This window comes from Citrus clementina, unplaced genomic scaffold, assembly GCF_000493195.1.
Source record: "Citrus clementina cultivar Clemenules unplaced genomic scaffold, Citrus_clementina_v1.0 scaffold_7, whole genome shotgun sequence".
In the NCBI taxonomy this organism is placed as follows: domain Eukaryota; kingdom Viridiplantae; phylum Streptophyta; class Magnoliopsida; order Sapindales; family Rutaceae; genus Citrus; species Citrus x clementina.
The window spans coordinates 1295595-1307934 of NW_006262075.1; the positions used below are offsets into that span (position 1 = coordinate 1295595).

Below are 12340 nucleotides of genomic sequence, written 5' to 3' on the forward strand. Positions count from 1 at the left end.
CTACGTCGTGATGAGTCAAGTCAAGAATAGTGAATGTTGACCATGGACATGGTTTTCTTTCAAATTTCCATTTGGCATGTAAATGACAATCTCACCGCCAATAGAAAATTGACAACTGCCACCCTCCCCAACGAAAACCCACCGCGCCATGCTGCTGGTATGAAACTCCCAATTATACATAGACTATATTACCCCTGCTTCACGCGTTAGCCTATAAAATCAAATCAGTCCAGCGCGTAAACTTCTCAACACGACCGTCACTTGCCAACACTCTCACTAGACGGCTAGACCCTCGTTCTCATTCAAGTCTAAAACCCGACACGTCAATCCGGACCATCCATCAATGGCATCCGAGAACGAGTCATCCAGATCGGAATCGACCATTAACGGTGATGCCACTCCTAAACGGAAAATCGCGCTGATCACTGGGATTACCGGCCAAGACGGCTCCTACTTAACGGAATTCCTCCTTAACAAAGGCTACGAAGTCCACGGCCTGATCCGACGGTCCTCCAACTTCAATACGCAGCGTATCAATCACATCTACATCGACCCACACAACGCCCACAAGGCCCGAATGAAACTCCACTACGCCGATCTCACCGACGCGTCGTCTCTCCGTCGCTGGCTCGACACCATTCTCCCCGACGAAGTCTACAACCTAGCTGCCCAGTCTCACGTGGCAGTATCCTTCGAGATCCCCGATTACACAGCCGATGTTGTGGCCACAGGAGCTCTCCGTTTGCTCGAAGCTGTTAGATCTCACATTGCCGACAGTGGAAGGTCCCACATCCGTTACTACCAAGCCGGATCATCCGAAATGTTCGGATCCACTCCGCCTCCGCAATCCGAGACAACTCCTTTCCATCCGAGATCTCCTTACGCTGCTTCGAAATGCGCTGCCCATTGGTACACTGTAAATTACCGCGAAGCTTACGGGCTTTTCGCCTGTAACGGAATTTTATTTAACCACGAATCGCCTAGACGTGGCGAAAATTTTGTTACTAGAAAAATTACGCGTGCGGTTGGGAGGATCAAGATAGGATTGCAGAGTAAATTGTTTTTGGGTAATTTGCAAGCGTCGAGGGATTGGGGATTTGCGGGAGACTACGTGGAGGCAATGTGGATGATGTTGCAGCAGGAGAAGCCGGATGATTACGTGGTGGCGACGGAGGAGTCGCATACAGTGGAGGAGTTTTTGGAGGTCGCGTTTGGGTATGTGAGGTTGAATTGGAAGGATCATGTGGTGATCGATAAGAGGTATTTTAGGCCAGCTGAGGTTGATAATTTGAAGGGGGATTCAAGCAAGGCCAGGAAAGTGCTTGGCTGGAAGCCTCGAGTTGGGTTTGAGCAGTTGGTGAAGATGATGGTTGATGAAGATATTGAATTGGCTAAAAGAGAGAAAGTTCTTGTTGATGCTGGATACATGGACGCTCAGCAGCAGCCTTAGATTTGGTTTTTACCTTCTTGTATTATTTTTAAGCTAATGCTTGACAGCTTGAGTGCTTTCTAGGGTTTGATTTTTGAGGAGAATATTTATTTAGTTCAAGTGTTATTTCATGTTTTAAGTCGTTTGAATCTTTGTAACTTCATTCGTTAATTTCAGGAAGATGAAATTGCTATTTAGCAACTACTATGAGTTTTCCAATTTCTGCTAATTGGGCAAATTGTGTTTGGGTAGATCCAGATTTGATCTTTCTAGTTTACACAGTGCATCATCATCATCGGAAACGACGTGTCGGTACTCTCCATTTACAGCCTCTTTATTTATAGCTCACATGCGTGTGTCTGGACTGTGGGATTCAACATGCATGACGAGTGTATGGCATGCTCACGGGCCATGGGAAGGGAGCATTTTCCAAAAAAGACCTTTAGTAATTGGTAGTTTGCATTAGGATTATTGTTTCTTTACAGCAGATTTGGTTGTTTATTTATAATGTATTTTGCGAAAGGAAGAATTATCAGTGGATTCGCTAGTTTATCACAGGGAGAACGAATTTGCCCTTCCCTTCATGCTTTCAGAGTCGCTATGTTAAACTCCTACGATCTTATCATCAGAGAAAATTCTCCACAAAATGAATAAAACTTTTTTACTAAATCTTTTGTGAGTAAGAATATATGAAACCATAAATATATGCTCTGTGGCACAAATCCAAACACAATGAACAAAGCTCAACCAAATATTAGTCAGAAATAAGTGGTTAGAATGTTCTGACCATCCATCTAAGCTTCAATGAAGTGTAAAAAGAAACAAAAGATCTATACAGAAAAGGCAAAAAGTCAGTCTAGTTTGCCTTCTGTTGAACTGGACTCAAGTTTATCATCCTTTTGCAATGAGGATGAGCTACAGCTAACTTCTGACCTGGTAGTAGTGACAGCAAGTGGCTTGATTGATGCCTTAAGTGAGTCTGGTCCCTCTGCAGCAATTCTCTTGCATAGTGCATCACAATTACTAATAACCTCAGTCAACCTTCCCTTAAGCTCCCCGATTTCCACCTGCAAAGCATGAACTGCATGTATTTTCCAAAGTACATAATTAATAAAACCCAAAAGCTAGTAAAACAGACCTGCAGAATTGACTCTGATCAAGTTACCTTCTGATAGATGCAGTGAACTTGTCTTCATTGCTGACACAGAGTAACCAAAACGTTGAAGAAGTTTTGTTGCCAAAGCATCTGCAACTTCAATCTTGTTTTCTATCTCTTCCTACAACAATTTTAGATAGTCATAGTGCATCGAAATTCAATTCCTAAATTTATTTTATTTAGGGGATGTTTGTTGTTTACAAACTTGATGACAAACCAAAACCAGACTTCTAAAATCAAAAGGCAAACCAATAGGACTTGCCTGTTTATGAGTAATATCAACACAGATTGACTCATCACTCATCACCAGATGACAAACAGTGATCATAGACACTATAATATCTGTAAATCTGCCTTCACTCCTTTGATCATTATCTAGAAAAGCATCTGTTTGACTGCAGGATGAGCTAAATCCATTTCAACCCGGAGATATTTAACTATCAACCTTGAGGATCAAATAAAGTTAGAATTATGTAACAGTGAATTGTATGTCCCCAGGGCAGGATTATTTATTTAATTTCTATAATAATCTTAATTCAAATCCTAGCTGATCTAAGCTGCGCATTTGCTTTCACAATTTTTATGTCATAACCATCCATATTAATTGAATTGGTTTTGCACTCTCAAAATTTATGATCGGCAATGCAAACCTGTCTCTTGCTAATCTGTTTGGCCTTCTCCTCCTGCCAATCACGATACATTGAGAAAAGCTCCAGCAGCACCTTTGGATTCACAGTACCTATATTATTGAACAAAAAATAAAGATGGAAATAAATTAAATCCAACCAAATTATTACAGTAAGATAACTCAAGAGAACAAAATTATTCAGCTTAATGCTTCTGGGGCCATAAACACTTGACAAAAACAAAACCAACATCACATTTCACTTTACCATGAATACTATTATACTTAAAAGAAAAGATTAACAAGAGTACTAATGAAGACTTTTGCCCTTGCTTGTCAGACACTAGACTCAACCACAGGGAACCATACCAATTTCCTCGCACTGCAGAGTAGTTTTGTGAGGAAAATCAACCCAGAAACTATATTCGCATTAAGCTATCAATTATGACTCAAGAGTTTAATAGCTCATTAAAGGTTCCACAACCATAAGGGTGAAAGCCTGATGCTACTTCAATCTAGCTAGCAAATAATGAGCCCGGTAAAGCAGTTATCAATGTTTACATTGTATTTATATATTTCTAAATTCTGACTTTTCCAAAGCTTTGGGACTTTTGTACCATTTAAGAACTGAGAGCAGTCCTCTCTTCACAGACCTTAATTTATCAAATTTTTAAACATAAACTAAGAGTGAAAAACTTACAAGGCAATAAACAAAAGGAACACTTCACTTTGAAACCCTAATTTACAACTCATTGAATCAAATACACCCGATGCTTCACTTTGAAACCCTAATTTACAACTCATGAAAGCAAATACACCCGATATTTGAACTATTAAAACCCACCTGAAGCCGAAGAAGTAGATGATCTTCTTACTAAAATGTCAGTCAAGCTACTCTCCGTTGGTGGTGGTGATGTCAGTATTGGCGTTGTCTATGATCAGCCAAAAATTTAAAATTAAATTTTTATAAGATATTGACGAATGCGAATTCCTTCAGAGGAAAGGAAAAAAAAAAAAAAAAACTCACAATCTTGAGGGATTTGATATTCTCTAATATAGGATCAACGGATTCTGATTTATAGGAGACGGTGGTGATATCGTCTATTGGTCTCTAGAGGAGCAATAGATTCAGTTAATAATAAATTAAGCCGTGAATTTAACGGGAGACTCTGAGAAAATATACGCAAATACAAAGACTGATCAGCAGAATTGAAGGGTTACCTGAGACTGTGGGCTTGAGAGTGTGGATTCTGAGGCACCCATTGCTGCAGACTTTTGTTTTAGTTTCTACACTTACTAGATTTCAATTCGATGCTATACTGTGAGGAAAAAAGTAAGCATAGCAAGCAATTGGCCAGTATTGAGGTGTTCCCGATTAGATATGAATGGTAATCCACTTAGCCTTGTGTCTGGTAATTCCATGAACTATCGAACTCTTAGCCAGCCTCGCAGTGCAGTTCAAGGGATCACCGAGAATTCCATGATCAAACGTTACGACAATAACAAATCTAGTTTCAGAGCTTAAACGTGCGATTCAGGAGTTTGATGAACGGGACTATAATTCGTTTGAGAGCTAGGAGGGTAGTTCCGTCTTATCCGCTTAAACTTGTCCTACTCTTTCAAATGTATTAATCTTGTGTGCTAGAATGTCAAACTTTAGACAATGCCGTACGCTTCAACATTCTGATATGCTGAACGCCTAGAAACATATTTTAGTAATTGGCTAAAAATGAGAGGTTTTTAACAAAAATTTAAAATTCATCTTAATTTTTGTTGTTTTTGTTGATACAATTTGCACATTTGGTTTCTTAATCATAATTCGTAAGAAAATACTGTAACCAATGATGATGATCAATGATTCTCGTCGAGAGAATCATTGTAAGAAAGACATTAGTATAAAATTTTGTTAAGCTTCGACTTTTTAAAAATTTCAGAAAACAAAAATACTGCAGAACTAATAACCAAATAAACAGATTGTGAGAGAGAGAGCACAGAGGATAATCTTGGGACAAAAGTTGGACAAAATAATTCTGTTTTGTTTAAATTTTTTAAATAAATATACGTAAAACTGGGGATGTAAAGGAATTTTGCGGCATCGTAGTGGTACTAATTAACTCAAAATGAAAACAAGGGACAGCAAGGCAGCAGCCCATAATGTAAACAGATTGAAGCCCAACAAGGTAACAACGCAGTTCTTGTGGTACGAAAATGGAACGACGTCGTCAGCACATCCAATTATCTTCATTACAAAACGTCAAAAACTCAAAACCTCCTGCCTCACTGCATGATCTTCTCCTTAGTGATCGCTCTGAGGGCGGTAGTCAAAACATTAGAATTAAAAAAAAAAAAAAAAAAAATTCAGAGTCGCTGACTCGCTGTCGCCTGTTTCACGAAACTCCATCTAGGGTTTCTTGTTACGAACATGAGAACCCGAAACGGTGATTCTGCCAAATCCACGCCCACCAAAAAGACTCCGCCGACGAGGAAAATCGCCACTAGAGCTACCTCAACCCCTGCGGAGACAAAACGCGATTCTGGCAGCAAAGCGAAGCAAGCAAAATCCAACGAAACGACACCTCCCCAAGTTACCCCGAGTTCTGGCTCTAGCCTTGAACATTCAGCTGGTATAATTCTTTCTTTTCAAATGTTTGGAACATTTAATTAAAGCTCAGAGTATTTTCGTTTTCCTTCTTTTTGTTTCTCTAAGTAATTGAAGCCAGTCAATAGGAACTCAATTTTAAAATCATTTATATTTATAAACATGTCAGAGTGATTCGGTTTTCTTTTTTCGGCTAGTATATATTGTAGATAAGTCTAAGCTCTTATAGAGTTATTATTGATGTTTCTATCAGCTGCTACCTTACTTTAGTTCTTGAATGACTTATGATCGCCGAAGGAAGGAAGCTATTCTTCACTACATTCATTATTATTATGGAGTTGTTCTTTTGGTTAGCTTGACTATAATGATGTAACCGTAAGTTGAACTTTACTTTTCAGTTGGAGAAGGGAATGCACCAGCTGATGCTGCTGTGGTGACACCAGTAAAAAAGACAGTTGCTTCGGGTACCAGTTCGGGGGTAAAGAAGAAGCTGGTAAAAACAAGAACTCCATCTTCAAGAAAAGTTATTGCCTCACAAACACCTATTTCTCAGGGATCTCATAAGGCAAGGGCTGAAGAATCCCCAAAGGAGGAAGTAGAGGATGCAATGACAGAGGAAAATGTTAGAGGATTTCCGATGCAGGAACTGAGTAAAATGCAATTAGAAGCTGTGGTTGAAAATGTTGCAGAAGGGACAAAAGAGGAAGAGGAAGATACTGCTCTTGAAGATGATGATGAAGCAGTAAAGGAGGATCAAACATCAATGGAAGTTGTTGAAAACATGGGGGATTCTTTAATTGCAAAAGAACATGGTATGGAGGTTGGAAAATTTAGTGAGGATAAAGTTTCTAACTATGACAATAAGGAACGGCTAGGGGATTCTTCGAAGCAAAAAGAACCTGCCCTTGTGGAGGTTGCCAAGCACAATGACATTATAGAAGCCATATTTCAATACAAGGAGGAAACAGATGAAGACCCTGAAGAGGAGGAGTTAGAAAATGTTGATGACAAAGAGGAGCCTGAGACTGTGCCTGTTGACAAAGAAGAAGATCTGAAAAGCAAGTTGTTGGGGGAAAATTTTCAATCGGAACTGGATGACTATGGAAGTTATGAGGATTATGGTGATTGCGTAGACTATGGAGAGCATGACGAGGAAGAGTTTGCCGATGATGATATGGAGGAGCCTGCTGATGAAGCTGAGACATTGGAAGATGAACGCAGGGAACTAAACGCGATAGCGAAGGACCGCAAGATTAAGAAAGAGCATGAAATTTTTATTGGTGGATTGGATCGTGATGCTACGGAAGAGGATGTTAGAAAGGTTTTTGAGAGGATTGGAGAGGTAATTGAAGTTCGATTACACAAGAATTTTTCGACAAATAGGAATAAGGGATATGCGTTTGTGAAGTTTGCAAACAAGGAGCACGCAAAACGGGCTCTGACTGAGATGAAGAATCCTGTGGTATGGATCTGTTCTAGTTTATGCTTCAGCTATTTTTGATATATATCCTAATTTTTCCTCTCAAACAGATTTGTGGAAAGCGATGCGGGACTGCACCAAGTGAGGACAATGACACATTGTTTGTAGGAAATATCTGCAATACATGGACAAAGGAGGCTGTAAGTATCTGGTTTGTTATGTGTATCTACTTGTTAGGTTTGATTACTCATCCTTAATGTTATGTGGGTTGGCAGATTAAGCAAAAACTGAAAGATTACGGTGTCGAAGGTGTTGAGAACATTAACCTTGTGTCAGATATTCAACATGAAGGGTTGAGTCGTGGTTTTGCATTTGTTATGTTCTCTTGCCATGTTGATGCTATGGCTGCATACAAGAGGCTTCAGAAGCCTGATGTTGTTTTTGGTCATCCCGAAAGAACTGTCAAGGTAGCTTTTGCTGAACCTTTACGTGAGCCTGACCCAGAAATAATGGCCCATGTGAAGACTGTATTTCTTGATGGGGTTCCTCCTCACTGGAAAGAAAACCAAATTAGAGATCAGATAAAAGGCTATGGGGATGTTATACGGATTGTCCTAGCTCGAAATATGTCAACTGCTAAAAGGAAGGACTATGGGTTTATTGATTTCTCAACCCATGAAGCTGCTGTTGCTTGCATCAATGCCATAAACAATAAAGAATTCAGTGATGGCAATTCAAAGGTGAAGCTTGTAGTTTGATATTGGATGTGCTGTGGTGTATATGCTTTTGTGTCTACATCTATATTGTAGGGGCTTTAAGTTTTCAAATGGGTTGCATTTTCTTACTTTTTTTCTTGAAAATGCTAATTTGTTAGAGATTATCTAATTAAAGCTTCCTGAACAATCTGCTGCATTGTCATCCAAAATTAATAATGATAATAAGAAGAAGAACAAGTAGAAGTCAATGCCCCTTTTGTTCTCTTGTAGACTCTTATCATTTTCATGTACATGTCTGTGACTTGCACTTATCAGTTAATGGCCTGGGGTAAATTTTTTTCAGTTACAATGAACCTAACCTAACCCCAAATTAAAGGTATCCCCTTGGGCTTGAACCGCCATCACCTCTTGCTTCCACTGCAAGAGTTAAGCCAACTGGGCTTATACCTCGGGGATAATAGATTTTATTGATTTGTCATGTCCTCCTAGGTAAAACTGAGAGCAAGACTTTCAAATCCGATGCCAAAAACTCAGGCAGTGAAGGGTGGTATGTCTGGTGGATTCCGAATTGGTCATGGTAGCAGCAGAACCTTTTCAAGATATGGTAATCTACTATCTTTTAGAAACTGAGGCTTTAGATTTTCATGTCCATGCCTTTTGCTTATGATTACTTTTATGGCTTATAGGAAGGGGCTCTGGGCGGGCTGGACATCACTTTAACAGGGCAAATTTCCAACGCGGCAGGGGTTTCTATCAACATGGTCGGAATCACAGTAGTAGAATGGGTCCCACTGAGTATGACTTTGACAACCGATACACTGAGTTTCATGGGAGACAATTTATTGGACGAGGTTCTCTCTCTCTCTCTCTCTCTGAGCTTGTTTGTTGATGCATCCATGTGCACAACTACACAAGCATGTATGAGTTAACACATAGAGGCTGGTCTTACAATTTGATATATATTACTTACAGGAGGAAGGAGTTTCAGAGGTGGTTATAATGCACCTAGTAGAGCCGCCGCAGGAGCTGGGCCTTCAAGGTCTAATCCTACTAGACTTTGGCCGGATGGCCCCGATAGAGGCTATGGGGAGCATCATTCTTATAGGAGGCAACCATTTTCTCAAGGCGAAGACTTTGACAGACCTTTTATTGGGAGACAAGTTGATGACCCTTATTTTTATGATGACCGTGCCCATGGAGTAAAGCGGTCATTCCATGTGATGGCAAGCTATTTGTCCAATTTTTTATTATCTCTGATTTACGTTTCTAACATGTTTGTTCCTATCCTTTACCAATTATCCTAGTGTTATTAGTTGGAATTTTGCTTACTGCCTGTAGGACCATGAGCCTGATTGCATGGGGCCAAGAAGATTCCGACCACGACTGGATTATAATGATCCAGTAATTCCATTTCATGGAAGCCATCATCATGGTATGCAATGCTTTGCATTTGTTGACTTTTTTAGGCAGGCTCAATTTCATGTTTTATTCATCCTATTGCTCATCTGTATTTTATTTTGTTTAGATAATGTTGGAGCTTGCAGTAATCACTATTCAGATGATTATCATGTTCCCAATGTAAGCTCGCAGTTTTAGCATGTCCATATTGATGTGCAGATGACATTTTTATAATGTTCCATCATATTTTCATTTTTTCAGTATGGTGCACATCCACCTTACCCACCATATTACGGGGATGATCGCTTATATGGAGGTGGCTATTTCTACTAGACTCAAGATCCTTTGGTAATGGCAGCTGTATTGCAATTTTAAGTTTCCTGAGTTTTATGGTAAATGCGTTCACCTTATAACTTTTAGAGGCTGTTTCACTCTTTTGTCTAGGTGGGCTGGGAAATGCAGGATGCAGTTCATTGTTGATGGGCAGCTGGCTTGCTGCTGAAAATATGGTGGCAGTTGCCTTTTTAATTTTTATTAATTATCTTCATTCCACTTTTTCCCCTTGTCTTCCATTATCCTGTACATCTCTTTCTAGTTATGTTTCTACTATAATTAGCACCATGTTAGGAGTTCAATGTGTCTAGTTAGGTTACATACATGAAGGACCTGGACTAAGAAACTTATATTTCTTCTGTACGTCGGAGATTGTAATAGATTGTGCTCCCTCTGCTCTAGGTATGAACTGGAGGTTTTTTTATATCGGTTGTTGTGGTAAAGGGCAGTATAAGTTTCCTTCTATATTCATGAGTACGTCATGGATCAAGAATACAGATTGATGTTTAATCTTGAAGCTGTTAAAAGGAAGTGGACTGGGTGACTCTTTTGTGGAATTGGAAAGTTCAAGCTATGGCTTTTATTATATCGCGACAGATGCAGAAGTTAGTTTAAACTTTAATTGCCTATGGCTATAGTGCTTTTATGGAGATCTCCCTATGTTTTATGTTTTTGGAGAAACAAAAAGTGTAGACCTTGTATAGGAATATGCAATCTGAAACCTGCCTACCGATCTGGATATATGTTATGGATTGAAGGGGACTGTGCTTTAGAGATTTTATTGGTTACTTGAGTGAATATGGCAGTTCTTCAAGATGATCAATCCTTATTGTATCAATTGAATATGTTTCTTTCTGACTAGATATGTTTCTGGTGGTGGTCAATGTTTTGCATCTGTTCCAAACCTCTTCAGCTTGAAAGTCTTATCTGATAATTGTGGATTTTGTTTTAAAGGTGCTACTCTCTAACAAACTGAAGATTACTAAAACCTTTTGTTTGACCTTTATTTGGGAAGGAGCAGAAGGGATCATATGCAATTTTATTTATACTTCTAGGAGAGATCTTAGTGCTGTTCTTTCCATGTTCAGCTTCAATCTTTGGTTGGATTGAAATCAGATTCACTCTGGGTTTTGCTCTAAGGACGTGGTTAGTTTCATAAATAGCTTTTACAAGGGATCGTTGCTTTTATTCTAATTGCCACTAAATTATACTCAAGTGATATTTGGATGGTACATAGAGGACAATTAGTTACTATTCTGATTCATTGAACTTTTGAAGGTTTAGCTGTGAAGTTGGTTCAAAATTACCATAAATTGTGAAGTGAATACACTTGATTTGCTTATCTCCATTTTCATAAAAAATAGGTGATATAAATCTTGCTTCTTTCTTGCATGGGGATACTGGAACCCACACATTTCTGTTTTCTTAAAGTTCATGATGAAAATATAAAAATTATATTTTATTTACACACTTCTGGATATCTCAAAATTGCAATCAACTAAACTTCTTTACAAATTCTATATATACTGTAGCCGCCTTCAACCCTCACTCCCTGTTTTAACTGATTTTTCCTTTTTTTTTTAGAAAAACCATAAAAATCTTTCTTTTCCATTGTCAATATATTTATCTGCTGTGGTTTGTTTTTAATTTTTTTTGCTATTTTTGCATTCAACCCAAATTTTTGATGATGTCTATTTGCTGTAATTATCATGTTTATCATGTATTGCTTTGTTTACCTAAATATCCCCACCCCTTCTTTAGTAGATCAGTTTCTGTGTTGGATTTTCCTTATGAACTTTAATCTGATTATTGGTTTGCATGTTTCAGCTCCTGTTTGCTATAGCAGTCTTATCGTTCAAGTGTTTTTTTTTTAATGGTTGATACTGTTAAGTTTTGAGTGAGTTTGTTTGGATGTAAGATGTTTTGAATAGGATAATTAATCATATTTTAGTTGAATTTTGGGCGTGTTGGTAAACAGCCAAAGATAACAAATTTGTGGTTGAAGAAATTGACAGATATGAGCGAATTTAAACCCGAGGGATCTGCTGAAAATGTCTTTTAGCTTCTGTGGAATCATTTTTTTTGTTTTAGGCGGTGGAGACGGATACTAAGATAAAACAAAATTGAGTTAGTTAAGTCTTTTGATAATGCCTCTTCACCTTAAATCATAATGTCAGAAAATATCGGAAGCTAGGTGGAGTATAATTTTTTGGTTGATTGGCCTCAAATTTGCCTAGTGTGGTTAAGATATGGATGTGAGTTTAAGGGGGTTTGGGGGGTGGTTTCCTCAGGGTTCACATATTTTCAAACTGTTGTCTATCTAGTGTGTAAATGTTGAGTTTCACTGCAGAAGCGAAACTGTTGTCGGTCCACAGGGGTCTTCCAGCTCATTTATATTTTAAGCCCTGGCTTTGCTCCTTCAAGGAAAAAATGTTGCTGTCCATTTCCAGCTCATATCATTTGTAAAGGGAATATCTGACCTCTAATGTATTTATTTAATCTATTGTAGTTCTATCTATAGGACAGCTGCTTCGTAGTTATTTACTAGCTCTGTGTAATTTGTATTATTCAAATAAGCGGGCGTCATTGACTCTTGCAAATGCTTCAGTTCATTGTATGATTGTGAAAGTCTCTTGATCATGCCGTGAAATGCTGGCAGCCAAA

The 12340-nt window shown here is 38.6% G+C and overlaps 3 protein-coding genes across 4 annotated transcripts; 2 read left to right on the forward strand and 1 right to left on the reverse strand.

The window, feature by feature from the left end:
- Nucleotides 1-217: 217 nt before the first annotated feature.
- On the forward strand, nt 218-1633 carry LOC18037784 (GDP-mannose 4,6 dehydratase 1). The gene has a single exon (XM_006425456.2). It carries the CDS (start codon nt 344-346, stop codon nt 1448-1450), a length of 1107 nt encoding a protein of 368 aa, XP_006425519.1. The 5' UTR covers nt 218-343; the 3' UTR covers nt 1451-1633.
- A 452-nt stretch (nt 1634-2085) lies between these two features.
- LOC18036560 lies at nt 2086-4832 on the reverse strand. The gene is made up of 6 exons (XM_006425457.2): nt 4432-4832; nt 4238-4321; nt 4055-4142; nt 3236-3324; nt 2595-2706; nt 2086-2510 (listed from the first exon to the last, which is right to left on the reverse strand). Exons 1-6 carry the CDS (start codon nt 4471-4473, stop codon nt 2281-2283), a joined length of 645 nt encoding a protein of 214 aa, XP_006425520.1. The 5' UTR covers nt 4474-4832; the 3' UTR covers nt 2086-2280.
- Nucleotides 4833-5378: 546 nt separating this feature from the next.
- Nucleotides 5379-12340, forward strand: LOC18036561 (heterogeneous nuclear ribonucleoprotein Q). 2 transcript variants are annotated; one of them, XM_006425458.2, is made up of 11 exons: nt 5379-5834; nt 6208-7271; nt 7340-7429; nt 7505-7969; nt 8435-8549; nt 8632-8796; nt 8918-9168; nt 9284-9377; nt 9471-9523; nt 9605-9691; nt 9788-12340. In XM_006425458.2, exons 1-10 carry the CDS (start codon nt 5633-5635, stop codon nt 9674-9676), a joined length of 2571 nt encoding a protein of 856 aa, XP_006425521.1. In that variant the 5' UTR covers nt 5379-5632; the 3' UTR covers nt 9677-9691; nt 9788-12340. The 2 variants fall into 2 exon arrangements, with proteins under 2 accessions (XP_006425521.1, XP_024036009.1); XM_024180241.1 differs by lacking the exon at nt 5379-5834 and having other exon boundaries at nt 6220-6273; nt 6363-7271.

Excerpts from the sequence above, each read along its gene's own strand:
- LOC18037784 (XM_006425456.2), top strand. The coding sequence starts at position 344 with ATGGCATCCGAGAACGAGTCATCCAGATCGGAATCGACCATTAACGGT.
- LOC18036560 (XM_006425457.2), bottom strand. The coding sequence starts at position 4,473 with ATGGGTGCCTCAGAATCCACACTCTCAAGCCCACAGTCTCAG. Across the intron at positions 4,322-4,431 it reads TCTCAAGCCCACAGTCTCAG|AGACCAATAGACGATATCAC; the intron begins GTAACCCTTCAA and ends TTGCTCCTCTAG. Across the intron at positions 3,325-4,054 it reads ATCTACTTCTTCGGCTTCAG|GTACTGTGAATCCAAAGGTG; the intron begins GTGGGTTTTAAT and ends TCAATAATATAG.
- LOC18036561 (XM_006425458.2), top strand. The coding sequence starts at position 5,633 with ATGAGAACCCGAAACGGTGATTCTGCCAAATCCACGCCCACCAAAAAG. Across the intron at positions 8,797-8,917 it reads GAGACAATTTATTGGACGAG|GAGGAAGGAGTTTCAGAGGT; the intron begins GTTCTCTCTCTC and ends TATTACTTACAG. Across the intron at positions 9,378-9,470 it reads TCATGGAAGCCATCATCATG|ATAATGTTGGAGCTTGCAGT; the intron begins GTATGCAATGCT and ends TATTTTGTTTAG.